At 46.8% G+C, this 27,946-nt stretch overlaps 2 protein-coding genes across 5 annotated transcripts in view; one reads left to right on the top strand and one right to left on the bottom strand.

Annotated features, from left to right (window-relative positions):
* Window positions 1-1,853: 1,853 nt before the first annotated feature.
* Window positions 1,854-10,381, bottom strand: TXNL1 (thioredoxin like 1). 2 transcript variants are annotated; one of them, XM_063179458.1, is made up of 8 exons: window positions 10,233-10,380; window positions 8,893-8,989; window positions 8,400-8,573; window positions 8,059-8,181; window positions 7,358-7,427; window positions 4,276-4,448; window positions 3,039-3,143; window positions 1,854-2,076 (listed from the first exon to the last, which is right to left on the bottom strand). In XM_063179458.1, exons 1-8 carry the CDS (start codon window positions 10,328-10,330, stop codon window positions 2,047-2,049), a joined length of 870 nt encoding a protein of 289 aa, XP_063035528.1. In that variant the 5' UTR covers window positions 10,331-10,380; the 3' UTR covers window positions 1,854-2,046. The 2 variants fall into 2 exon arrangements, with proteins under 2 accessions (XP_063035528.1, XP_063035529.1); XM_063179459.1 differs by lacking the exons at window positions 1,854-2,076; window positions 3,039-3,143; window positions 4,276-4,448 and adding an exon at window positions 4,586-5,291 and having other exon boundaries at window positions 10,233-10,381.
* An 878-nt stretch (window positions 10,382-11,259) lies between these two features.
* WDR7 (WD repeat domain 7) overlaps window positions 11,260-27,946 on the top strand; it is a 33,496-nt gene continuing 16,809 nt past the window's right edge. For 2 of the 3 annotated variants that reach the window (XM_063179566.1, XM_063179567.1), the window contains exons 1-20: window positions 11,260-11,337; window positions 16,185-16,353; window positions 17,018-17,124; window positions 17,512-17,590; window positions 17,786-17,960; window positions 18,104-18,180; window positions 18,755-18,874; window positions 19,188-19,333; window positions 19,724-19,826; window positions 19,939-20,080; window positions 20,427-20,675; window positions 21,047-21,267; window positions 21,760-21,955; window positions 22,792-23,006; window positions 23,531-24,294; window positions 24,402-24,490; window positions 25,630-25,710; window positions 26,199-26,317; window positions 27,049-27,172; window positions 27,696-27,809. In XM_063179566.1, the coding sequence (XP_063035636.1) occupies window positions 16,198-16,353; window positions 17,018-17,124; window positions 17,512-17,590; window positions 17,786-17,960; window positions 18,104-18,180; window positions 18,755-18,874; window positions 19,188-19,333; window positions 19,724-19,826; window positions 19,939-20,080; window positions 20,427-20,675; window positions 21,047-21,267; window positions 21,760-21,955; window positions 22,792-23,006; window positions 23,531-24,294; window positions 24,402-24,490; window positions 25,630-25,710; window positions 26,199-26,317; window positions 27,049-27,172; window positions 27,696-27,809 (3,277 nt within the window). In that variant the 5' untranslated portion in view covers window positions 11,260-11,337; window positions 16,185-16,197. The remainder of the gene's footprint in view (window positions 11,338-16,184; window positions 16,354-17,017; window positions 17,125-17,511; window positions 17,591-17,785; window positions 17,961-18,103; window positions 18,181-18,754; window positions 18,875-19,187; window positions 19,334-19,723; window positions 19,827-19,938; window positions 20,081-20,426; window positions 20,676-21,046; window positions 21,268-21,759; window positions 21,956-22,791; window positions 23,007-23,530; window positions 24,295-24,401; window positions 24,491-25,629; window positions 25,711-26,198; window positions 26,318-27,048; window positions 27,173-27,695; window positions 27,810-27,946) is intronic. The other variant, XM_063179568.1, reaches the window with a different exon arrangement.

Consider the following 27,946-nt stretch of genomic DNA (forward strand, 5'->3'; position numbering starts at 1 on the left):
AATAAATATTTGTGTTTCAATCTATAATAAATATTTCTATGTATGTATCAAACTATAAGAAATATTTGTGTTTCAATCCATAATAAATACTTCTATTTGTGTATCAATCTATAATCAATAATTTGTGTGTCAATCTATAAGCAATAATTTCTGTGTCAATCTATAATAAACACTTATATCTGTACATAAATCTGTTATAAATATTTAATATATATTTGTGTATAGGTTATCAATCTACAATAAATACTTTGTGTGTCAATCAATAATATTTCTATTCGTCTATCAACCTATAATAAAAACTTTATTTGTGTATCCACCTACAACAAATATTTCTATGTGTCTATCAAAGTGCAATAAATACTTTATTGTGTATCAATCTATAATAAATATTTCTATTTGTCTATCAATCTATAATAAATCTTTTGTGTCCACCTACCTTATTATTTCTCTTTGTTTTCCAAAACAAATAAATGCATACAAAGGTCATGAATGAAACAAACAATCTGAATAATTCTACAATGTGTTTCTTGTGCTCTATGATAAATACTTTATTTGTGTATCAACCTATGATAAATATTTCTATGTGTGTATCAAACTGCAATAAATATTTGTGTTTCAATGTATAAATATTTCTATGTGTGTATGAAACTGCAATAAATATGTTTCAATCCATAATAAATATTTTCATGTGTTTATCAAACTATAATAAATATTTGTGTTTCAATCCATAATAAATACTTCTATTTGTGTATCAATCTATAATCAATAATTTGTGTGTCAATCTACAATAAACACTTATATCTGTACATAAATCTATTATAAATACTTAATATATATTGTGTTTAGGTTATCAATCTACAATAAATACTTTATTTGTCTATCAATCTATAATAAATATTTCTATTTGTGTATCAAACTACAATAAATGTTTTGTGTCCATCTACCTTAATATTTCTCTTTGTGTACCAAAACAAATAAATGCATACAAATAAAGGTCATGAATGAAACAAATAATCTGAATAATTCTACAATCTGTTTCCTGTGCTCTATGATAAATACTTTATTTGTGTATCCACCTATGATAAATATTTCTATGTGTGTATCAAACTGCAATAAATATTTGTGTTTCAATCTATAATAAATACTTCTATTTGTGTATCAATCTAGAATAAACACTTCTATGTGTGTATCCACTTATAATAAATATTTCTATGTGTATCAAACTGCAAGAAATATTTGTGTTTCAATCTATAATAAACACTTCTATTTGTGTATCAATCCATAATCAATAATTTGTGTGTCAATCTATAATAAACACATATCTGTACATAAATCTATTATACATACTTAATATATATTTGTGTATAGGTTATCAACCTATAATAAAAACTTTATTTGTGTATCAATCTAGAATATTTCTGTGTCTATCAAACTACAATAAATACTTTATTTGTGTATCCACCTATAATAAATATTTCTATTTGTGTAACAATCTAAAATAAATATGTTGTGTCCATCTACCTTATTATTTCTCTTTGTGTTCCAAAACAAATAAAGGAATACAAATAAAGTTCATGAATAAGATAAATAAATTGAATAATGCTACAATCTGTTTCCTGTGCCCTGATTTTTAGGGGATGAACCCGTGGGCTCCTGCTGTGCAGGAATGTGGGGAATGCACCCTAAAAATGTCACAAATCAAATAAATGACCAGAATAATTGTACACTGATTTTCAGGGACTGAAGCTAAAGTGTGTGGGATAACACAAACTCTGAGCTTACTTGCAGGTGCCCTGTGACCTCTCAGCAGCCTGGAACAGCCTCAGTCCCTTCCTGCAATAAGAAAATGCACCTTGGCAAAAGGCAGCGATTTTATTTACAAATCCAGCAGCAGCAGGAGAAACAGGAGGAGGAGGAGGAGACGAGGAAGGTGCTCCAGCTAAAGCAATGATTTATTGGGAATGGCAGCAAATCAAAGGGACAGCCCCTGCTTATGGCAGCACTTATCCAGGAATGGAGAAAGGAAGCCAGCCTTGCCACGGCTTCCTAGTGGCTCTCTCCCTTCTTGCCCACTACCTGCAAGAGGAAACAGCACAGTCACCCTCTGCCCAAAAATTCCCTTTTTTTCCCCCCAAAAATCCCCATTTCCCCCCCAAAATTCTCAATTTCCCTCACCTGCAAAGCTCCCTTTTCTCGTCCCCAAAATTCCCCTTTTCTCCCATCAAAATAGCCATTTTCCCCATCAAAATACCCATCTTTTTGGGATTTTGGGATTTAATAGGAATTTATAAGGAAAAAATGATAATTTGGGGGAAAAAATGAAGTATGCTACAGAGGGAAAGTGGTTATGTAGAGGAAAATGGGAAAAAAAGGAGAAAAAAAGGCAGAAAAATTAGGAGAAAGGAGAAAACATAGAGGAAAATGGAGATTTGGGGGAAAAATGGGAATAAATAGGCAAAAAAGGAGGGAAAGTAGAAAAAAGAGCAGAAAAAGGGGATTTTTATTTCATCCCTGCACTAATACCTACAGCTGCTCCACATGTGTGAGCTGAGCAAAAAAAAAGGGATTTTGGAGAAAAGTGAGAGGGAAAATGGGAATAAACAGGCAAAAAAAGGGAAAAGTAGAAAAAAGAGGAGAAAAAAGGGAAAAGATGGGAAAATGGCAAAAAAAGAAAAGGGAAAAGAAGAAACACTGGCAGCCAGTGTTTCCAGTCTGGGAGAATGAGGGAAGTCTAAAATCTGCGTTTATGTTAGAACAGCAAAATGATTTTTAATGATCTTGAGTGGCAGTGAAAGGCAGGAAAAGCTGTAAAACTCCTTTATTAAGTTATTAGCAGGAGAAAAATGAAGTTTTAGTTAAAAAAAGAAATTAAATTTTGGTTTTGCTGCTAAGAACTACGTAGGTGTCATGTTGGTGTTAGTGCTTTTAACCTGCTGAAAACCTGTGTACCATAAATATTGAAGCAGTTTATTTTAAATTAAAAATAAATAAAATAAACTACTTTATTTAAAAATAAAGAATAAAAGCAAGGGGCTCACTCGTTTGAAGTCGTTCATGTTGGTGGCCTGCACTGGAGTGCCAATAAATGTGAAATATGTGATTCTCGTCGTCTCTTCGTCACCATGATTGGACTGCACAAACAACTGCCATGGGGAAAAGCCAAAAGGAGGACTTTTAAAATTTCCAGATTTTAATTTTTAGATTTTAATTTTTAGATTTTAATTTTTAGATTTTAATTTCTGAACAATCCCTTTGCCAGGATTTTTTCTGAGAGGCTCAGGAACAAAATGAATAATTATCTGCTGCTGTGCAATGCAACAGGTGCATCTGTGATTGGTCTGATGTGGTTGTTTTTAATGAATGGCCAATCACAAGATTTTATTATCATTCTTTTCTATTCCTTGCCAGCTTTCTGATTAAATCCTTTATTATTTTGGTATAGTTTTAATAATGTACCTATCATAAAATAATAAATCAGCCTTCTGAACCATGGAGGCAGATCTTTGGTGTGGGGATCTCTACTTGTCAGAGTGACTTGCAGAAAAGTTCCAAAGACTTTTTTCCCAGCCTGGCACCTGAAGAAGGAGTCAGGGCTCTCAAGGTTGTTTATTGGATCTTATCTAGAAAATTCTTTTTCCTGTCCCGCAGGACAGTTCCAGGCACTCTGTGTTATGTGTTTATACTAAAACTACATGTACAATATTTACAATTATTTTCCAATACCTATCACCTGTGTTAGACAGTGAGCTTCTACTCTAGACCAATGCAAAAGTGCCACCATCACAGCAGAAGATGGAGGCCGAGAGGGAGAAAGTTCAGTTCCCTCCATCTTGCAATACCAAAACCCCTAAAATCTACTTTTCCACCCTGGGATAACTTCACTATTATTCTTTTTAATTTGTCCTGACTTGCAGAACTTCATCTGAGGCTGGAAATTTGCTCCATGGGTCATAATCAAACCCACAGGTGTTTTGGGCCCTGAGGCCCCTGGCAGGGGTCCTGGATGCTCAGGACAGCCAGAGGGATGTGCTGGCATCTGACATTTGCACACCTCATCCCTCTTCCAGCTGCTCCAGATGTGGGAGCTGACCAACTCACACCTTTATTTCCATTACACACATCTCAGTCTCTCATTTAATAATGATTGAGAGAGCAGCGCCGTCTGCTGGCAGCCTGTAACCCCCAGCGGGGACTCCCCACAGCCCCAGGCCGGCTGTACTCTGACACAAGTGAAGAAATTCAGAGCAGTGACATTGCTGAGCTGGCGGCACTCACAGTGACACTGTTGACATTCTGGAACTTGACGTAGCGCAGCTGCACGATGCCATCCTCCCGGATGTCCTCGGGGCCCAGCTGCAGCGCCTGCGTGGGCTCGCTGCGCTCGGCCTCCTCAAAGTCCATGGAGCGCGGCAGGTTGATGAAAATCTTGATGGACTTGGGGCCCTGCCCTGGGACACACAGGGAATGGGAACTACAGTGCCAGGGATGGACTTGGGGCCCTGGACACACACAGGGAATGGGAATTACAGTGCCAGGGATGGACTTGGGGCCCTGCCCTGGACACACAGGGAATGGGAACTACAGTGCCAGGGATGGACTTGGGGCCCTGGACACACACAGGCTATGGGAATTACAGTGCCAGGGATGGACTTGGGGCCCTGGACACACACAGGGAATGGGAATTACAGTGCCAGGGATGGACTTGGGGCCCTGGACACACAGGGAATGGGAATTACAGTGCCAGGGATGGACCTGGGGCCCTGCCCTGGACACACAGGGAATGGGAATTACAGTGCCAGGGATGGATTTGGGGCCCTGGACACACACAGGGAATGGGAATTACAGTGCCAGGGATGGATTTGGGGCCCTGGACACACAGGGAATGGGAATTACAGTGCCAGGGATGGACCTGGGGCCCTGCCCTGGACACACACAGGCTATGGGAATTACAGTGCCAGGGATGGATTTGGGGCCCTGGACACACACAGGCAATGGGAACTACAGTGCCAGGGATGGACTTGGGGCCCTGGACACACACAGGCAATGGGAATTACAGTGCCAGGGATGGACTTGGGGCCCTGGACACACACAGGCAATGGGAATTACAGTGCCAGGGATGGACTTGGGGCCCTGGACACACACAGGCAATGGGAATTACAGTGCCAGGGATGGATTTGGGGCCCTGGACACACACAGGCAATGGGAATTACAGTGCCAGGGATGGATTTGGGGCCCTGGACACACACAGGCTATGGGAATTACAGTGCCAGGGATGGACCTGGGGCCCTGCCCTGGACACACAGGGAATGGGAATTACAGTGCCAGGGATGGATTTGGGGCCCTGGACACACACAGGCTATGGGAATTACAGTGCCAGGGATGGATTTGGGGCCCTGGACACACAAGCAATGGGAATTACAGTCCCCAGAAATGGCAGAACCCAGCCAGGAGATTGCACACACTGCACAGCGGGAGCTTGGTTATTATAAAATATGGGGAATATTTCAGTGGATCTCTGTCTGGCCTGGAATTGAATCCAGGTGTCTCTCTCCAGGCTACCAAACTATAAACACTTCTATGTGTGTACCAAACCACAATAAATATTGCATTTGTGTATCAAACTGTTGTAAATCTTTGTGTATCAATCTATAGTAAATACTTTATTTGTGTATCAATCTATAATAAATACTTCATTTTGTGTATCAAAATATAATAGCTATTTGTATCTATAAGAAATATTTTTATTTGTATATGAAACTGCAATAAGTAATTTGTGTATCAATCTATAAGAAATAATTCTATTTGTGTATCAGTCTATAATAAAACTTTGATTTGTGTATCAAACCACACCAAATACTTTATTTGTATATCAACCTATTGTAAATATTTCTATTTGTGTCTCAAACTGCAATAAACACTTCTATCTGTGTATCAAACTATAGTAAATATTTGTGTATTAATCTATAATAAATATTTCTATTGATGTATCAATCTATAATAAATCTGTGTGCATCAAACAAGAAGAAATACTTTATTTGTGTATCAAGCTGTAAGAAAGACTTCTATGTGTGTATCCACCCATAATAAATATTTCTACTGTGTATCAAACTATAGTAAATATTTGTGCATTAAAATACAATAAATACTTTATTTGTGTATCCACCTATAATAAATATTTCTTTCTGTGTATCAATCTATAGCACTTCTATGTGTGCATCAATATATAACCAATATTTCTATTTGTGTGTCAAATGACAATAAATAAATTGTGTATCAATTTATAATAAATACTTCTATGTGTGTATCAAACTATAATAAATACTTCTACATGTGTATCAACCTATAAAAATATTTCTATTTACGTATCAATCTACAATAAATACTTCCATGTGTGCATCAATCTGTAATAAACATTTCTATTTGTGTACCAGTCTACATAGTTGTAAATGTGTATCAATCTATAATAAATACTTCTATGTGTGCATCCATCTATAATAAATATTTCTATGTGTGTATCAAACTGCAATAAATAATTTGTGTATTAATCTATAATAAACACTTCTATGTGTGTATCAACCTATAATAAATATTTCTATTTGTATATCAAACTATAGTAAATATTTGTGTAACAATCTATAATAAATATTTCTTGTTGTGTATCAATGTATAATACTTCTTTGTGCATCAACCTATAACAAATATCTCTATTTGGTGTATTAAACTAAAATGAATTGTGTATCAATTTATAATAAATGCTTCTATGTGTGTATCAATCTATAATAAATATTTTATTTGCATATCAAACTATAGTAAATATTTGTGTATCAATCTATAATAAATCTGTGTGTGCATCAAACTATAAGAAATACTTTATTTGTGTATCAATCTGTAATAAATATTTCTATTTGTGTATCAATCAATAATAAATCTATGTGTGCATCAAACTCTAAGAAATACTTTATTTATCAATTTATAATAAATACTTCTATGTGTGCATCCACCTATAATAAATATTTCTATTTGTGTATCAATCTACAATATTTTATTTGTGTATCAATCTATAAGAAATATTTCTATTTCTATCTGTGTATCAATATCTGTGAAATACTTCTATTTGTGTATCAATCTATAACAAATATTGCTATTTATGTATCAATCCACAATAAATACTTCTAATTCTATTTGTGTATCAGTCTATAATAAATACTTGTATGTGTGTATCAATATAAATACTTCTCTTTGTGTACCAAACAGTAAGAAATACTTTGTGCATTTATCTATAATAAACTGATTTGTGTGTCAAACTCTGATCTTTGTCCATCAATCAACAATAAATAATTCTACGTGTATCACTCACCATTGTCTGGCCCCTGCAGTTTCATAGAGTAAAGCTTGACAGGCTGACTAAAAGCTACAGTGATGAGCAGCTGTGGAGGGAAAAAACCAAAATTACACACTGGTTTGTGCACTTGGAACCAAGTGGAAAAAAACAAAGAGGGAAAAAAACAAAATTACACACTGATTTGTGCACTTGGAACCAACCCTGCACAGGAGACAGGGATAGGGCAGCTCTGGAATAGAAAGCTGGGCTCACTTCCCCTGTTCCACCCATCCTGGGCCTTTACTGCCCTGTGCCTCAGGGTGGAAACCTTGGGAGCCTGCAGGACAACATCCCTGGATCCATGGGCAGCACACCCTGGGAGCCCAGGGCTCCTGCAGGAGAACATCCCTGGATCCATGGGCAGCACTCCCTGGGAACCCAGGGCTCCTGCAGGAGAACATCCCTGGATCCATGGGCAGCACATCCTGGGAGCCCAGGGCTGCTGCAGGAGAACATCCCTGCATCCATGGGCAGCACACCCTGGGAGCCCAGGGCTGCTGTAGGAGAACATCCTGGATGCATGGGCAGCACTCCCTTTCCTGCAGGCCCCCAGCCCCTCAGGAGAAGCCCCTTGGATCCATGTGCAGCCCCTGTCCCACGTGCAGCCCTGTCCCTGTGCAGCCCTGTCCCCGTGCAGCCCTGTCCCAGTGCAGCCCTGTCCTCCCCGTGCAGCACACCTGCTCGTCGCAGTCGGACTCCAGGTAGGACGAGTCCTTGCGCAGGCAGTTCTCGAAGCCGTGCTCGTCGCTCTCGTTGAGGCACTCGCAGCCAGCCTTGTTGATGAAGGGCAGCAGATCCATCTGGGGACAGAGAGCACAGCTGCTCACAGCTGGGACAGCCACAGCACGGCACACAAAATGCATTTTAATGACTGGGGACATTCTTCATTCGTAGGAAACGTGTATATGTCAACATTTACATTTTCTTAGGCAGCTCTGCCTAAAACCCAACTATTTGACTTCAAGTACATTTGTTTTAACACTTGAGCTACACAACAAAGCTGTGGCGAGCTACTCACATATCCTTTGGGGATGTCAGTGTCCTCGCTGTTGCCAGGATCGTTCTCCAGGTGCTGTTTGATTTTGTCCTCCAGGCCCACGGCATCTGCTCCCTGGTACTGGTCGATGCGCACCTTGTTCCGGAAGAACAGGAACGTGGGCGTTGCTGAGATGTTGTTGGTGGCAGCCGTGCCCTGGGAGCAGATGTGAGTCCCCATGAGTGCTTCAGGCAATCTCACCTGCACCACTGAGAGCTACCCAGTCCCACCAATAAACCCATTTATTTCATTTTTTAAAATTGATTTAATTCACCCTAGTGCTGTGCGCAATATCTATGTGGGGCTGAGGATCGATGAATTTCTGTGCTTTCACACTGCTCCAAGGCAGGGCAGCACTGCAGGGATATTTCCCTGGCAGGGATTTGTTCTCCCAGTTTGGGAGCAGCCACTGCAGGGCCCCTGTGCCCTCCCCTGTGCCCATGCCCGGGCAGCAGGAAGGGTCTGGAGCACACACCTGGCACTGGTGCACGTCCACCTCCAGGAACGTCGCCTGCGGGTATTTGTTGCTCAGGGCGTTGAAGGCGGGTGCGATCCGCAGGCAAGGGCCGCACCTGTGGGAAAAGCGACACTTCCCTGAATTCCACTCCTGGATTCTGTGTCAGTGCCTGCCCCAAATGGAATTGGAATGTTCCTGTTCCTCCTGATATTCTGCTGTAAAAGCAGCCCCTCTACCTGGCTGCCCGCTGCTGATACAATGAACTATGACATTTGGGAACCTGCAATTTATTGTCTTTATTTGCAGCATTTTTACCACAGTCCTGCTCAAGAAAGTGTTGCAAAGGGAAAATACTACTAACTAAACCAAACTACCACTAACCAAACCAAAATACTACTAACCAAAAACTCGTATCTTTAGTCCATTCTGGGAAAAAATTATATTTACACACAACTTAAATATTTAATGGTCAACACGTATCAAACTGTTCCCACAACAAATCTCATTTACAGCTATAACCAGTTATTCCCATGTTTATTTGGCCCTGGGAGGACAGAGTTGGTTTCTTTTGATTTAATGGCATTGCTTTGGATGAAAATGTGTATTTTTTATTTATTCTGCGTCAGCATAAGTGTAGGAAGTGCTCAGCTGTATCAATTCCTGTAAAGGGAGTTTCTCACTAAGATAGAGAAACGAAAAGTAGAATGAAAAAACCTCGACGCAGAAAATTGGCAAAAAACCACCCATAACTAAAAGGCAGCAGCCACAAAATAATGAGGTGCCCTATGAACCCCCAAACCCCTGAGATTATCACTATTCTCCCTAATTTCACAAATTAATGGGGATAATTCAGATATCGAGGTTTATTTGGTGACAAGTTCATCCCGATTTCACCACAATTGCATCTCCCTGCTGAGGAGGGGGAAAGGGATAATCGACATGTCCTGGGCAAATGGGGTGCGGATCAAGGCAAGTTTTACGGGGCAAAAGATGTTTTTGCAAGTTTTAACTTGTTTTTAGTGCTGTCCGTGCCTTGTTCCCATCACTTTCCTGCCCTTTAACGGGGCTTTAAACCAGCGCAGCCCCTGCTCCCTTAGAGCGCCTGAGGGATGGCGGGTCCGCGGGCAGTGAGTTCGGCGGGAAAAACGGGAATTTATCCCAGGACCTGGGAACATCGTGTTAAAAATCACGGAACTTAGAAAGGGGCTGATGCTGCGACTGCACTGACGCGTTCCGGAGCGCCCCTCACGCTGCAAACCGCGCCGGGGAAACCCGAATAAAAACACGGCAACAGCGGCGCCTTTCCCGGAGCCTGAGGCGGAACGGGCGCGCAGGAGCCGCCCCCCGCCCTCACTCACCCCCTCATGGTGAACTTCACCACGGCCAGGCGGGAGCCGGCGGCGCTCAGCTCGGGCTGGAACTCGGTGTCGTTGGCGATCACCTTCACGCCCGCCATGGCCGCGGGCCCCGGTGGCGGTGCCGGGTGCGATGTGCAGCGTCACGGCGGGCAGGACGCCCGGCATGCACCGCTGTCACGGGCGCAGGCGCGGCCGCCCCGCTCCGCTCCCGCCCGGCCGCCATCTTGGGGTAGGGCAGCGCGGAACCCAGTGACGTCACCGGCCGCCATTTTGGGAAGGGGCAGCGATGCCCCCGGCCGCTATTTTGAAAACGGGCAGGCCGTGAGGGCGCCCCCTGGCGGCCATTTTGGGAAAGGGCAAGCGCGGGAATTATGCGAAGGGAGACGCGATTTTAAATATCAAAATAAAACTTCAGTACTAGTTTCGTCATCAACTCGTTTTTCGGTGACGTTATGGGGATGACTGATGTAAATTTTTGTCACCTTACTGAAATTATGCTTTTTAATAAAGTCGCGCCGTCGCGATACGGAAAAGAATTGTGAAATAAACACTGAAGCCAAAAGGGGGGAAATAAGACATAAGTGCTTGTAACGACCACAAAATAAAACCAAAATTAAATCCAGGACTTTCTCCGACCCAATTTGCAGCGTCATTCCTGACAACTTCCCAACGTACTTTAGAACCATGAACAGCACACCCTTTCCTGCAGGCTCCCTGCCTGCCCCTCAGGAGAACATCCCTGAGGGCCACTTCATAATGTCACTTCAAAATGCCTCATAATTCCGTTTTTCCCGCTAAACACCAGGAATATCCCCAGCACTTTACTCTCGCCTGTTGTAATTCAAAAGCCTCGCAGTAATCGCTAACCAATGAATTAATTTTTAAAGCAAGTAATCACCGGTGGGTTCCCTGCGCTCCCTCCGCGTCACCCGGCGGTTTCCACGGCGGCGGCGCTTTGCCGTCAAGCGCGCCGGCCGGGGCTTTGCGCCAGTGTCGCGTGACGCGCTGTCATCCGGCCGCTGCCGCACCGAGCGCGGCGGGGCCGCGGCGCCCGGGACACCTGCGGGCCGGGACGGCCCCCGGCACCGACACCGGCACCGAGCAGGTGCGACCGGGGACCGGGGCGGGAGAGCGGCTCGCTGCCGGCGGGAGCGCGGGGCGAGCCCGCGGCGCTCCGCAGGCCCCGCAGCATCCCCTGCGCCGGGAGCGCTGTAGCTGCCGCAGCGGCAGGCGCGGGGACCCGGGCGGTCCGGGACCGACACCCGGCTGGGCCGGAGCCCAGGGAGCCAGGGATCCCGGGACAGCGGTAACGGAGCAGGATGGGGTTTGGGATTCCGTCAGGGCTCACCTCAAAGGGAGCACCGGGTTATGAATGGATGGAGGTTTCCATCGCTGCTAACGGAGAGGCTCCTGGCAGGAATGGATCCTCTGGGGGGTTTAAATGCCTTTTAATGCCGATTTTTTGCTACCTCGCAGCCTTGCCCGGGTTTATTTCCCTTTCCCGTGCCAGACCTGGTGCTCTTGGCACCCAGGGATGGGATTTGGGGTGCTCCAGCTGCTTTGGATAACTGTCCTTTGTAACAGTTTGAAACAGGAAAAATTACTGTGACTTCAGTGTGTCATCAAATTAAGCACCAGGAAAACCTGCAAGTGGCTTCCGAAGGTGTTAATTAACTCCACTCTCGTGTCCCAAATTAGTGTTTTGTTCTCTCTCTAGGTTTGGAAGCTCCTGCATACCCAGGGAAGGTGTTCTCATTGTATTCTCTCTCCATCAATGGTCCCTTCTCTCTGTCCCTAAGTAACAATTAGAAAGTCTAACCTGTCATTAAATTTAAAATCATTACATTTTCCCAAAATGCATAAATAGCCCATTCATAGCTATGTTCTACTATTTAACACTGTTTAGTGCTATTTATTAGTATTTTGGGGGCAGATTATTGGAGTGTGCACACAAATCCTGTGATTAATTCTTTCCTCAGTGGAAATACCAATGTTTGGGAAGAGCTGCTCTGGTGTAACAGAGGCGGGGTTAGTTTTGTTTTACCTCCTCCTCCCATAGGTTTGTTTTGTTTGGGGCTTTTCTGTAAAAATCCACAGTGTGGATTCCTGGGTAGACAGCTTGAAAAGGGTTGGAGTCTTGGATTCAGTGTTTAACTCCTTGTACTTGAAAAATCAGTTTAGTGGCTTTACTGAAATAGGAACTGATCCGGGATTAAATGTGCCTAAGTCCCACCTTCAAGCAGAGCAGTTCAAAGAGTCACACATTAGTTAACATTTTTTTTGGTTCATTTCCTCATTTAAACAACTGCTTTCTGTTAAAATATTTTTTAAAATCCTGGTTTTGGGAAGGTGTTTTTGCACATCCCTGCATTTGTTCTGCATTGTACAATATTGTTATGTGTTTCCCACATCCCTGCATTTATTGTATCTTATTGTCTTATGATTAGAATTATTTCTATATTATTTATTTTTTATTACTTGCAAGGTTTTATGTGAGAAAATTTTAGGTGGAGGAAATAAATACAAGGATGATGTGTGTGTATCCCTGTATACATGGAATAACAATAATCTGCTTCATTGTGTTTTGGGAGGAAAGCCAGGATTTTGGCACTTGTGGATAGAGACAAATTTACCCCATGGAGACACAAATGTTACCAGGAGGAATTGTACTCGTGGCATGTCCATTTTGTGTTTCCAAGTTCCCTTTTCTGCAGGACCCAGAGGGTTTGGGGCAGTTCTGAGTGGTGGGAATTGCTGTGGGAGGATTCCCTGCCTGCTTTTGGGCCCCTTTGGCACTGGGACAGTGCTGATTTGCTCCTGTGCTTTGTCATCACTGATGTCAAAAAATGGAATTATTGATTGTTTTCAGACAAAAAGGCATTTTGGTGCTGCCAGGGGCTGCACTTGGTGTGTGCTGGGGCTGAGCTCTGGAACCCAAATTCCTGGGGAATTAGCATGTGGCTTTTCCTGAAAAGGAAGTTTTTTATGAAGGCCTTGCGCTGCCACAGTCACAAACTAGAAGGAAAGAGGTAGTTTTTGTTTTTCCTCTCTCTCCCAGAGCCTTGCTGTGAAATACTCTGAGACCTGGGCTTGAAGTGGGACTGTCAAGGGGTTGATAATGTGGTTTCTGCATGGAAAATCCCAAATCTCTTAGGGTTAGTTGTGTGCTAGTGTATGTTGTAATACCCTCCTGTATGTTCCTTTTGAAAATTCCCTTTATTTAGAGTGGGGTGGGTAGGAAGTGTTCAGAAGTGGCTCTAAATACAGAATTGTTAAATACATGATATCAAGCAGCAATGCTGGCCCCTAGCAGGGGCCTTTCTGTATTTTATTAAAAATGCAGCTGTTTTGGACAGCCCTGTGACACAGGAACACTGTGACTTGTTCCCTGAGCTGGGAGCAGTGGGAAGGGATTTTTGTGTTGCTCATTGGTGTTTATCAGCTCTGCTTTAGTCATTTCTGGTTTGTTTCCTCACAAAAATTGAGTGGGTATTTATGTTTGTGTGGGCGGTTTTGTTCTTGTTGTTGATATTTGCATTTTGGTCTGTTGCATCTGGGCACTTTATTCCTGCTTTTTATTCCATTTTTATGATGATTTCCCTGCAAATGAAGCCTGCTTTAATTGTAGCTCTTGGTTTGTTTAAAATGTTGTTTAAAATGCTGCATTAATTTCTCTGTCTGTGCTGTTATGGTCCAGACAGAGCAATTGATCCAGCATTGCATAACAATTAACTCTGCAGGGCCAGGTGTGGTTTGCAGTGTGCAGAAAGCCTGGATTTTTGCTCTTTATTGATCCTGATCATTACATTCGAGTTTTAATTTAATAGCTTTTAATGAAGATGGGCCAGTGGGCTGCCAGAAATGAGCTGCTTGCCTGGGAAGGGTCATTTGGCGTGATCTCAGTGATTTGGTGATGTGGATTTTGTGGAAACCCCAGAGTTGATCCCTGCCTTGCCAGGAGCCTCCCGGGAGCCATGTGTAATCCTTAGCCATTCATTACCCTGCCCTTGCTCGCTCCCTTCCCCCTTTTTTCCACAGACACAGTCACGTTCCAGTTCCCTGGCTGCACAGGCTGGCAGCGCTCATCACATGGAGTAACAACTCCTGTGCTTTTACACGCATGAGAAATGACAGGGATTCCTGTTGGAATGGATCCGGGTGCTGGCACAGCTTGTGCAGCTCAGAGTGACCCTAATTTTGCTGTCATAACTCAGATTTATTCCCTCTGAAGTGCTGTGAAACAGGTTTACAGACCCATGAAAACTCAAGGTAGGAGAACATGTATATAGCTATAAAAAATCCACAAAACCACACATATTTCATCCTCCTCTAAATCAGAGCTCTGCTTTGAGCCAGGGTGAGTTCAGAGCATAAACCTCCACAAGATAATCCACAAGGAGTGTTTGGTTATTAATTTAACAGGACCTTTTCACCGATAAGAAAACCTCCATTCTAACAGCATGGGCAGGCTGGGAATGTTGCTACCACAAACAGAGGGTTGTTGTGGGGTTTAAATCTTGTGCAAACTCAAGTGGGTTTTATTGCCACAACTTGAGTTGCTATTCCCAGTCATTGAGACCATTTTGGCCCAGGGACAACTGAAATTCCACTGTGTTTTTTGTGTCAATATGTTCAGAATATCCGAAATGTTGCTGTAAAGATATTGCTGGACCCATTTCCTGCTGGAGAGTGGCCAGCATCCAGTTTGTCAGTGGATTATACAAGTTTGATTTCACCTAAGGCAGGATATTCCATATTCCAGCATGAATGTCTGTGTAGCAGGGACATAACAACATCAGGGGTACAAAAACTGCTTCAGCCTCGGGGTTTAAAACATTTGTAACTTCAAAATTACTCTAGAAAGAGGGATTTGGGCAAAAGTCCTTGTGTGCACAGGGATGTGCTGTTTGGGCCCCCAATTTTTACTCCTTTCCCTTTTGGTTTAAAGGATAATATTTTGGATTTTGGCCAGACTGCAGCCTTCCCCCACCACACCCTCATAAAGTAAATAAACAGCAAAATTGCCTCATACCTGGGGGGTCATGTCTGTCTGTCCTTCTGCTGCTCCTCATCTGCTGCATCCTGGGACCTCCCAAATGTGAGGGGAAAATGGTGGGAAACATGAGGGGACAGAATGGCAGAGATGGGAGGGGACAAGATGGCAGAAACATAAGGGGAAAGATGGCAAAAACATGAGGGGAAAAGAGCAGAAAATGTGAGGGGAAAAGATGGCAAAAACATGAGGGAAAAAGAGCAGGAAACATGAGGGGAAAAGGGAGGAAAATGTGAGGGGAAATGATGGCAAAAACATGAAAGGGTAGGAAACATGAGGGGAAAAGATGGCAGAAATCTGAGGGGAAAAGAGCAGGAAACGTGAAGGGAAAAGGGTGGGAAACCTGAGGGGACAGAATGGCAGAAACAGGAGGGGACAAGATGAAACATGAAAGGGAAAACATGAAGTAAAAAAGAATAGAAACATGAGGGGAAAAGAGCAGGAAACATGAGGGAAAAAGATGGCAAAAACATGAGGGGAAAAGAGCGGGAAACGTGATGGGGAAAGATGGCAAAAGCATGAGGGAAAAAAGAACAGGGAACGTGAGGGGAAAAGATGGCAAAAACATGAGGGAAAAAGAGCAGGGAATGTGAGGGGAAAAGATGGCAAAAGCATGAGGAGAAAAGAGCAAGAAACATGCGGGGGAAAGGGCGGAAAACCTGAGGGGAAAAGAGAGGGAAACCTGAGGGGAAAAAGAGCACGGAACATGAGGGGAAAAGGGTGGGAACTATGAGGGGACAGAACAGCGGAGACAGGAAGGGACAGGATAGTAGAAACAAGAGGGGAAAAGATGGCACAAACATGAGGGGAAAAGATAGAAAAACGTGAGCTGAAAAGATGGCAGACACCTGAGGGCAGGGAGCAGTCCTTGCTGATGCTGTTGCTCTGTTGGGTTGCAGGCGCGCAGTGGCCATGGCCGGGAACAGCCTGGTGCTGCCCATCGTGCTGTGGGGCCGGCGCGCCCCCACGCACTGCGTGTCCTCCCTGCTGCTCATCGATGGCTCCGTCATCGTCACCGGCTGCCACGACGGGCAGATCTGCCTGTGGGACCTGGCTCCTGACCTGCAGGTAATGGAGGCACCGTTCCCCCAGGCCTGTGCTCCCTGTCCCCGTGCTCAGGCAGCCGCTCTGCCCTGCCCTGCCCTGCCCACAGCGCTGTCAGGGGTTACACAGAGGGGTTTTGCCTCCTGGGCTTCCTACAGGAGCAGCACCTTGTTTAACTCATTCCAATTTCTTGGAGCCGCTCTAAACCAGTTGCTTTCTAGTTGAGCTGTTCAATATGGTGATGTGAAAAGGAGTTCCTTCCCAATACCCCATCTGGCAGTGGGAAGGCATTCCCCCTTTCCCTGGCACTCTATTCCCTGTCCCAAGCCCCTCTCCAGCTCTCTTGGAGCCCCTTTTGGTGCTGGAAGGGGCTCTGAGGTCTCCCCTTAGTTATGGATTTATGGGGAAAACTCTTAATGTGCAACACAAACTCAATTTAAATTGAATTGAGCCAAATTCAGCACTTGATTTGTAAATATTGAGAGGAGTTTGCAAAATGCTTTTTCCCCCCAAATTCTTATTCCTGTGTGGAGCAGAAAGTATTCCAAGATGATCGATCCAATGCTGTGTTAATTAAATGCGTGTGCACATATGAATGCATATATAACACATGAAGTAGGAAGCTGGGTTATGGATGTTGTGGTCATTTGTGTGATTTTGACTCTCTGTTTCCTTTCCCTGCTCCCAGATCAATCCCAGAGCTCTGCTCTTTGGTCATACAGCCTCAGTTACTTGTTTATCCAAGGCCTCAGCTTCCAGTGAAAAGCAATATATAGTGAGTGCATCAGAAAGTGGGTGAGTTTCTAAGTGTTTGTTATGTGCAATAATGGGAATCTGTGCCCAGTTTATCCATATATTCAACACTGTGTTTGATTTTTATCCTCGAGATAAAATTCCTCATCAAATACATTTTACTTTTTGATTGGTTTTATGTATTAATCAGACAGCAGCAGTTGAGTGGTAGAAGCAGGTAGAAGGGGGTAGTAGCTGCTCAGATTCTGTAATTTATCCTCACAGGGAACAGGAGGTTGTGTGGATTTATGAGGACTGGAAAATCCAGTTGATTTTGAGTTTCTCTAAATACAACTGACCTAATCCCTGATAAATGGTTCCAGTGAAGTCCCCCCACTGTGAAGGGTTTGAAGTGCTTGTTTTCCATGTGGTGTTTTCCCTGTGTTCCAGGGAGATGTGCCTGTGGGATGTGAACGACGGGAGGTGCATCGAGTTCACCAAGCTGGCCTGTGCACACACGGGCATCCAGGTGAGCGTGGGAGCACTGGCAGGGAGGGGAGCGTGCTCTGCAGGCAGCAGGCTGGGTCTGGGAGCACACCTCAGGCCAGGGTGGGTCTGGGAGCACACCTCAGGCCAGGATGGGTTTGGGAGCACACCTCGGGGCCAGGATGGGTTAATCCTGCCCTGCATGGATTCTAACCCCTGTTTGCTCCCATCTCTGCAGTTCTACCAGTTCACAGTCGGCACGCAGCGGGAAGGGAGACTCCTGTGCCATGGACACTACCCTGAAATTCTGGTGGTGGATGCAACCAGCCTGGAGGTTCTCTACTCTCTGATATCCAAGATCTCTCCTGACTGGATCAGCTCCATGACCATCATCCGCTCCAACAGGACACAAGGTGATTGTTTCTCGTGGCAGGGACAGCTCCCACCGTCCCACGGCGTCCAGCCTGGCCTTGGGCACTGCCAGGGGCAGCCACAGCTTCCCTGGGAATCCAGGTGGGGAGCTGTCTGTGCCTCAGGCTCACTGTGTGTTTCCCAGAGGACACTGTGGTGGCCGTGTCCGTGACTGGCATCCTCAAGGTCTGGATCATCACCTCGGAGGTCAGTCGCATGCAGGTAAGCACAGGCTGCTGCAGTAGTGCCACTTCTGGTGGGATGGAGGGTTCTGTCCCTCATATTCTGCTGCTGATAGCCTTTTTCCTATTCCAGTGGAAAATAACTGACTGGATTTTCCTTTACTGGTTTAAGTTGCCGCCAGATTTCCTAATACTTCTCAGAGAACTGATTTCCAAATGAAGTGTAGGATTATGTCCAATTTTCCCAACTCTGTTTTTTATTTGTACCGTGTAGTGATTTGGGTTAATGTTTTGCTGAGCAGACCATACAATTTTTAGGAATATTCATTGTTGTAGTCATTTGGTTTTTTTCATGGAAAATACATTAATCAGCTGAGGAAAAATCACCTTGTCTTTGGGAGTGGCAGGGAGTGGGATGTGCTTCCCTGGCTGCAAGGTCAGCAGCACTAATCTGGGGAACCTGGGGATTAAGGCCCAGAGGGGACACCACGTGCTCTGCAGATCTGCTTAGGAGAGGCACGGAATGAACCTGCTGCAGGGTTTGGGTGTTCCCTGGCACCTGCAGGAGGGCCTGGCAGGGAGGAGGGGCTGAGGGCTGGCTCTGTGTGCCCCAGGACACGGCGCCGGTGTTTGAGGAGGAGTCCAAGCCCATCTACTGCGAGAACTGCCAGAGCATCTCCTTCTGCGCCTTCACGCAGCGCTCGCTCCTCGTCGTGTGCTCCAAGTACTGGAGGGTAAGGCGCGGCCCCTCCCTCAGGAACCCCATCAAACATCATGAGACATCCATGTCTTAATCAAGTCTCTTCAGTGTGCCCCTACACTGAAATACACAAATATTCAATGTAAATATGCATCTATTTAATGTATTCCTGGATATTTAACCCAAATCTCTGCCCGTGGTGAGGTTTGGAACAAAATGGCCCTAAATGTCTTCAACAATCCAGACCATTCCATGATTCTGTGATACTGAACCCAAAACCAGCTGCTGCCTGGGCATTTTAATGTGTAATTAATTGGTTAATAACCACAGACTTTGTTTCCTCTCAGGTGTTTGATGCTGGAGATTATTCCCTCTTATGTTCAGTGCCCAGTGAAAATGAGCAGACCTGGACTGGTGGGGACTTTGTGGCAGCTGATAAAGTGATTGTATGGACAGAGGATGGACAGAGTTTCATCTATAAATTACCAGCCAGGTACTCAACAGAAAAATACCCCCTTTGTTTAATTTTGGATTGATTTGAATTGAGTTTTTTGAAGAGCTACTGAAATATTGGTCCAGTAAGGGAAGATGTGTAAATATAAAGCTATAAAATTAATTCAAAATTTGGCATCAAAGAGGTTAAAAATTACAGGAGTAAAATCAAAGACTTTCCTTCTGATATCTTCATGATGTGATTGTTCTGGGTAGTGACAGTGTTTTATCTTGGGTATTCCCACATAAATCATGTGGAAACTCCTTCCTTGCCCTCGTGTGATCAGAGCATGAGGATGGGAGCAGCCCCCATGTCCTGCTGTAGGAATCACTCTTTAAATGCAAGGAATGTTATTATTACAAATGTATTATGTCCTTTCTGTGTTCCCAGCTGCCTCCCAGCCAGTGATTTGTTCCGCAGGGATGTGGGGAAGGCAGTGGAGAACCTGATCCCACCGTTGCTGTACAGCGTGTTGGACAGAGCAGAGAAACAGGTACATCTCTTTAGGGGCTGTGTTGGGTTTGTCCTGCTTTGAAGGGAGGGAAGCTTGGAGCTGGGCACGTGCTTTGTGCCTGCTCTGAGCTGGTTCCTTATCTTTCCAACAGCTCCTGATATGCCCTCCAGTGACTCGCTTCTTCTGTGGCCAGAGGGAGTTCTCCTACAGGCTCCTGATCCAAGGGGACTCCTCGGGGCGGCTGTGCATTTGGAGCGTGCCCGACAGCCTGGACCAGCAGGAGGGTGCAAAAGGTGCCTCGGTCATAGCCAGAGCTTGGTGCTTTCTGTGTGTTTGTGCTGAGCTGGAGGAGGGTGCAAAAGGTGCCTCGGTCATAGCCAGGTCCTTGTGCTTTCTGTGTGTTTGTGCTGGATAAAGCTATGCTGGTTCTCCCACAGATCACAAAGTTGGGGTTTAATTGTTACCTCCTTGCAGGAATTGTAACTTCACCTTATCAGATATGCTCAAAATCTTAATTAGCATTACTGCAGTGACTCCATTCCCAGTAGAGAATCCCACAGTGGGTTGGGGAGATGTTAACCATCCAATTGCATCTCCCAGCCCCTCCCAGCTCATCCCTGTATTCCCCGCCTGTCCCAGGCCTGCAGGCAGCCACGTCCAGGTCCCTGCAGGAGGCCTTTGACCAGCTGAGCCCGCGGCCCGCGGGCATCATCGACCAGCTGAGCATGGTGGCCAACGCCAGCGAGCCCCTGCGCGTCACCGCCAGCGTCTACATGCCGGCCCACGGGCGGCTCGTGTGCGGCCGCGAGGACGGCAGCATCGTCATCGTGCCCGCCACGCAGACCGCCATCGTGCAGCTGCTGCAGGGCGAGCACATGCTGCGCCGAGGTACGGCCATGCACAGCTGGGAATGCACCAGCCCCACAAACCTGCTGTGCTCTCTGTGCTGGCAGTCCCTGCAGCTGCCCAGCCAGGCCAGGTGAATTTGGGTGTTTCTGCGGGGGTTTGAGGTGCAGGAGCAAAGATAAGGCAAGGGAGCTTCTCCTGTGCTGTCCAGGATTGTTCCAGTAGAAATCTCAGTGGGGAAACCTGCCAGGGTTCCTGGTGGGATCCCTGTGCTGTGCTTGGGTGTGGGGGTTCCATATGGCATTACCTTCATAGTTTGGGGGCTGAGTGCAGAACAAACACTTGAAATAGAGATTCAGTTGTCTGTTGAATCTCTATTTCCCTCTCTTTCCTGTGCTTTTGTCCCCTGGCAGGCTGGCCCCCTCACAGGACGCTGCGAGGCCACCGGAACAAGGTGACGTGCCTGCTGTACCCTCACCAGGTGTCCTCCCGCTACGACCAGAGGTACCTCATCTCGGGAGGGGTGGACTTCTCCGTCATCATCTGGGACATCTTCTCGGGAGAGATGAAACATATCTTCTGTGTGCATGGCGGAGAGATCACCCAGCTGCTGGTTCCACCAGAGAACTGCAGCGTGAGTGCTCCAGGATAACCCTCAGTGCTCCTCAAGAGTGGGAATGCAACAAGGAATGCTGGGGATGCATCACTAACCCAGTCTGCAAGAGCTTCACAATGAGAAGCTTGGTTATTCTGTCATTTATGGTTTCTTCCACCATGTTTTAATTCTATAAAGGGTTGAAAATAGGGGCTTTATTAAAGCTATTAAAAATAGGTTTTAGAGACAATCTGGCCTCTTGAAACTTAATAAATAGCATTTAACGAACAAAGTGATATTGACTGAAACTCTGCACTTTGCTTAGCAGAATGGGGTTTAATACCCATTTCTCTTTGTGATGTGCAAAGGATGGATTAAAGGGAATTTCTGGGAATTCTGTTCCCAGTGACCCCAGTGAGTTTGAACATTGGTATAGATGCCTGAGTTTGGTCACCCTGCTCGGCCCAGTGGGGGAAAGGTTTTAACACCAACTCTGCACAATGATTAATCTGTTTCTCTTTCCCTCCCCAGGCCCGAGTGCAGCACTGTGTGTGCTCTGTGGCCAGCGATCACTCGGTGGGGCTGCTGAGCCTCAGGGAGAAGAAGTGCATCATGCTGGCGTCCCGGCACCTGTTCCCCATCCAGGTGATCAAGTGGAGGCCAGCTGATGACTACCTGGTGGTGGGCTGCTCCGACGGCTCCGTGTACGTCTGGCAGATGGACACCGGTGAGCTCAGACCTGATCCTGCCTGATCCCTTTTCATGGACAGAAATATGGATCTGAAATATGGAAATACGGATCTGCTCCTAGTGCTGTCAGAGCTGACTGAGGGATGTAGGAGCGATGGGCGTAGGACAGAGATGAGAGATCTCTGGAGCCAGGTCATGGGGTTTATTGCAAAGGGCCCTGCTGGGAGTTGCCAGCCACAGCTCAGAGCAGGCCCCAGAGAAGTAAAGAGAGTGGGAAAGAGGATGAGAGAGCGAGGTTCCCCTTACAATACTATGAATCTTCTTCTGTGCTGAATATTCTAATTCTCACTAGTACAATACACAAATCCTACAGCATTTGCATACAGCCTATAAGAATCATTCCATTACCATGCTGTGTTACATTTTAAACCCTAAAAACTCCTCTTTGGGCCCCTTCTGCCAAGCTGTAGGGTCTGCTCTGAGCCTTGGGCCTGTCTGCAAGCAGAGGGTGTTGTTCCATCAAAAGGGAATCACCTTCAGCCGGCCACATCATTGTTTTCCAGTTGTTCAGTAACTGAGGGATCTCAAACCTGGCTTTCATCTCAATCTCACTTACAGTTCCCATATTCTCACAATCTTTTGCCAGCCAATCATATGTATAAGGCTTTCCTGTTTCATCTCCCCAGCAGAGGGAGAATTCAAACACTTTGGCACATTTCTATGAGGAGCTTCACACTGGGGGGTTTGTGACCCTCATGGGAACAGGGAATTCCATCCTTTCAGAGCCCAGCTGAAGCACAGAGGTTACCTGTCACCCCCAGGTGTCCCTGCCCGTGCCGTGTGGATGCTGAGCTGTCCCTGTCCCCGCTGCAGGGGCTCTGGACCGCTGTGTGATGGGGATCACGGCCGTGGAGATCCTGAGCGCGTGTGACGAGGCCGTGCCGGCGGCCGTGGACGCGCTCAGCCACCCCGCCGTCAACCTGAAGCAGGCCATGACCCGCCGCAGCCTGGCCGCCCTCAAGAACGTGGCCCACCAGAAGCTGCAGACCCTGGCCACCAACCTGCTGGCCTCCGAGGCCTCTGACAAGGTGCGTGGCCTGTGTTCATAAAAAGAGCTGAAATACGGGAAGTTTCTGTCATTTTAACCAGCAGGTTCTCAGCCAGAGCAACACAAACATGGTGCTTCCCCAGTTTATGTTGCTGTTCGTGTCCTACTCTCTGGTTGGGTTCCAGAGTCTGGAATCATGCAGTGCTTTAGGCTGGAAAAGCCCTCTAAAATGAAGTCCAAGCTTTAATCCCCCCTGCGCTGGGTTTGGCCAGCCCATTCCATGAGGAGCACTTCCCCAAATCCAGCCCAGAGCTCCCCTGGCACAGCTTGTGGCCAGCAGAGAGCAGCAGAGCTCATGCGAACCCAGCTTCTCCATGCGTCCCTTTCTGTGCCTTCTGTTGGGAGAGAAGTCCTGTCCCAGGGTTCAGGAGAAGGAAGTGTGAGCTTGTGTCTCTCCTGGAGAGCTCTGTTTATCCATAAACACCTGGCAACGGGGTTTCTGTGGTTAGTGGCTGTGTTTCAGACCCTCCTCTGTGGTGAATTCCCTTTGCCCTGCCGTTCCAGGGGAATTTGCCCAAGTACTCGCACAACTCGCTGATGGTGCAGGCCATCAAGACGAACGTGACGGACCCGGACGTGCACGTGCTGTTCTTCGACGTGGAGGCGCTGATCATCCAGCTGCTGACGGAGGAGGCGGCGCGGCCCAGCGCGGGCGCCGCGTCCCCGGAGAGCGCGCAGAGAGCGCCCGGCGCCGCCGACAAGGGCGGCTCCTTCCTGGCCGGCAAGCGCGCCGCCGTGCTCTTCCAGCAGGTCAAGGAGACCATCAAGGAGAACATCAAGGAGCACCTGCTGGACGATGAGGACGAGGATGAGGAGGCGGCGAGGCAGAGGAGGGAGGACGGCGACCCCGAGTACCGCTCCAGCAAGTCCAAGCCGCTGACTCTGCTGGAGTACAACCTGACCATGGACACGGCCAAGCTCTTCATGTCGTGCCTGCACGCCTGGGGGCTGAACTCGGTGCTGGACGAGCTGTGCCTGGAGCGCCTGGGCATGCTGAAGCCGCACTGCTCCGTGTCCTTCGGCCTCCTGTCGCGGGGCGGCCACATGTCCCTGATGCTGCCCGGCTACAACCAGCCCGTGGGCAGGGCGGCCCTGCAGGAGCTGGGCAGGAAGATGTCGGTGACAGAGGGCCTGGGCAAGGGCACCTACGGCGTGTCACGGGCCGTCACCACGCAGCACCTGCTGTCCGTCATCTCGCTGGCCAACACACTCATGAGCATGACCAACGCCACCTTCATCGGGGAGCACATGAAGAAGGGGCCCAGCAGGTGGGAGAACGCTGCCATGGCCTGGCAGGACCCTCTGGGGTGCAGGGTTTGGTGTGGTTTGGTTGTTGGTGGGTGCATGGATGCCATTGATGTGTGTCTCCATTTAGGCCACCCCGGCCGGGCACCCCCGAGATGGCCAAGGTGAAGCCGCCCCCTCCCGTGGCCAGCCATGCAGCACAGGGGCAAATCAAACAAGGTAAAACCACTTTTTTTGCAACCCTTGATTCTGTTATTGCAGCTCATTACACTGAGTTTAACACCTTGTTACCAAGAAATTCCTGCATGGGAGGACACAGTAATGCAGTGTTAATGTCCATGAAGTTACTGGGGGACTGGTTTAGGAGCCAGTACAAGATGCTGATTCTGCCTTGACATCATCATTCCTGTTTCAAGTGCTCCCACACATTCTGGCTCTGAGGAGGCCTTAAAACCTGCAGCCCAAGGCTCTGCAGACTCGTCCCAAAGTGTTCCTGTGGGAATGGTCCCAGCTCGGTGCCAGGATCACTCCTTGGCTGGTTGGAGCTCCTCACGTTGGAACAGAGTGAGCAGCTCCAGCAAAACCAGGCAAAAACCTCTGGAGTGAGGCTTTAGTTTCAGCCTGGGTGGGTTTGTGCAGCTATCATTTCTGGTTTCCCTAAATTTGATGCAAGTGGGGTTGGGAAGGGGTTTGCTCCAGCCACTCTGTGCCCCCCACCCTGGTGGGGTGGAAGGCCTGGAGAAAAGGTTTTTGTGTCCTTCAGGCTTGTTGGCATTTCTGTGGTAAAGAGTTGCATTTTTGCCTAGAGGCCCATTTAGAATGAAGTTAAATTCAGGCAGCCCTCAGGAATTCATCCTGGACATCCTGGAGTGACAGATGGGGCAGCTCGGGCTGATTGAGGTTAATTTTCTGGCCTTTGGTGCACAGCTTCCAAATCTGTGCAAATGTGGGAAAAGCACAAGAAGAAGCAGCAAAATTCCTGGGTTTCTAACTTACAGTCAAGCAGGAAGTCAAACCAAAGCCACCTGCCTAAAAACATATTTAAAATCACTTGATTTAGATGTATTTTGGTCTTTTCAAAACATCCCAGTTTCTGTCACTGTCTCCATGTTCCTCTGCAGCTGCATGTCTGCCTCTTCCTTCTTGGAAAACCTGGAATTCTCATTTAGTTGGTTATTATTTTGAGTTGGATGTTATTTTGAAGCCGAGTTTTATTTTTAAGTTGAATATTTAAGTTGAAGATCATCCCCTTGTTTTCCATTCTCCAGTGATACTAACCCGTTTTTCTGCTGCTGCTCTCCTCACTTCCCTCTTTTTTTTCTCTCTCTCTTTTTATTTCTTCTTCTTTCCTCTGCAAGTTGCTCCTGCTGCTGCTTCCAGCACGGAATCTGGGCACTCTGACACTTCTGCTTTCCATTCCTGTTTCTTAGTCAACGAAGGTATTTCCTTCCTCACTTTTCTACTTGGCCTTTACTTCAGCCAAAACCCCTCCTCATTGTTCTTTTTATTTGATTTTTGAGGGAATCCTTTGAACACGGGCTACCTGGGGTAGGTTTCCCTGTTGGGGAAGCCTTAAATCTGAGTTTTGGTGCTGATGGAGATTTGAATTGAATACTGGACATACATTGAATAGAATATGGGACATTTTAATTTGAACTCTGGATTTCTCTCCTGGTTTTACCTGCACAGAGCTGTAGTAGGAATGCACCTGGATTAAGTGTGCTGAAATAAAGAATTCAGGTGGAAAATAAGGGCAGCTGTATGCTAATAAGGATAAACTGTGCTTGGATCTGTTTGCACAAGTTTAACCGAGGATGAGTTCGGTGTGGCTGACCGATGCAGTATGAGCAGAGGTGGATGTGGCTGGGCTGGATGATGCTCAGTGCCCGTTCTGGATGATTTTGGGGTTCATTTCTGTGCTCCCCAGGCTGGAGCCAGCTGGCTGCCATGCACTGCGTGATGCTGCCCGACCTGCTGGGGCTCGAGAAGTTCCGGCCGCCCCTGCTGGAGATGCTGGCCCGGAGGTGGCAGGATCGCTGCCTGGAGGTGAGGCCAGCCCTCTGCTTTTTATTGTGATTATTATTATTTACTGTTGCTCATCATTATTTCTGCTGTTGCCATTATTATTTCTACTGCAAGAAAAAAAGAGTAACAACAAAAGCAGGTTTGAGTCCAACAAAGCATAATTACTTGTTAATATGAGAGCCCTTTTGAGTCTTTTTTGTCTTTTAAATATCATGCTGCACAAGTTTAAAATGAAATGTTTTCCAACATCCTTCTCCCTTAGTAAAAGGCCTTTAAGGGATACAGCTTGGGTAGTGCAAGGGCTGCACCCCTGATGGACTCCAGGTCACAGATTTTCACACTTTTATAAGTTTTGCTCCATTTCCATGTTGGGGTTCATTGTGCAATTCCATATCCAGGCTGTGCAGTCCCATCTTCCTAGACTGCTCTCCTCAATTCCCTGTTGTTTGTGCTTTATGGACTGAAGCTGCAACACTGTCAGTGCTGGTTCTGGGCTGGAGAAGGATTGTTTAGTGTGACTAAACTGTGAGGAGAACTTGCCAACACTTTATAAGAAATTCAGAGTCACACACCAATGCGGTGCAGAGTGTGGAAAAGATGAAAGCTAAAACTGAAGGCATCAGAACTGTGCTTGTGCTGCAGGCGCTGCTGCTGGAGCAGTTCCCAGTTAATCCCAGTTTAACTCTCAGGAATGGCACTCGGGCTCGGTGCCAGCCCCTCTGGAGCTGTGTTGGTGTGTGCTGTCCCCGCAGGTGCGGGAGGCGGCGCAGGCGCTGCTGCTGGCGGAGCTGCGCAGGATCGAGCAGGCGGGCCGCAAGGAGACCATCGACACCTGGGCCCCGTACCTGCCCCAGTACATGGACAGCGTCATCTCCCGTGAGCAGCCCCTGGCACTGCCCTCGCCTGGGAAACGGGGGGACAGGGCCTGGGAACACCTTAGGGACAGTCAGTCGCTGAGGGACAGGGCCCTGGGAACCCCACATTGCCAGTCATCCATCCTGGGAAAGGGTTTAGGAACCCCACATTCCCAATTATCCATTGAGGGAACCTCACATTCCCAATTATCCACTGAGGGAACCCCACATTCCCAGTTATCCACTGAGGGAACCTCACATTCCCAGTTATCCATGAGGGAACCTCACATTCCCAACTATCCACTGAGGGAACTCCACATTCGCAGTCAACCATTGAGGGAGCCCCACATTCCCTGTTATCCACTGAGGGAGCCCCACATTCCCAATTATCCACTGAAGGAGCCCCACATTCCCACTCATCCATCCTGGGATGAGATTCTCCCTGCAGCGAGAGCATTCCCAGGAGCTTTTTTCCCTGAAAATGGTTTCTCATTCCTGTTCCCCATGTTGCCAAGTCCCTGATGTTGTGTCGGGTTGTTCTGCAGCTGGAGTGACCACAGAGGCCCTCCAGGGTGCAGGTGCCCCCCCAGAGCCTTCAGGGGCTGAGGCCAAGGTGCAGGAGGAGGAGCACGACCTGGTGGACGATGACATCGCTGCAGGTGAGCCCTCACATCATTAATGTCACCGGGATAATTAATGTGCTTCATTAATGCTCTCACACCTGCCCACAGCCAGCAGCAGCCCTTCAGAAATGAAGGATCTCTGTGCTTGTCTGCCATTCTCTGTAATTGTTCCC

The sequence above is a fragment of the Melospiza melodia genome, chromosome W (assembly GCF_035770615.1).
Source record: "Melospiza melodia melodia isolate bMelMel2 chromosome W, bMelMel2.pri, whole genome shotgun sequence".
NCBI lineage: Eukaryota > Metazoa > Chordata > Aves > Passeriformes > Passerellidae > Melospiza > Melospiza melodia.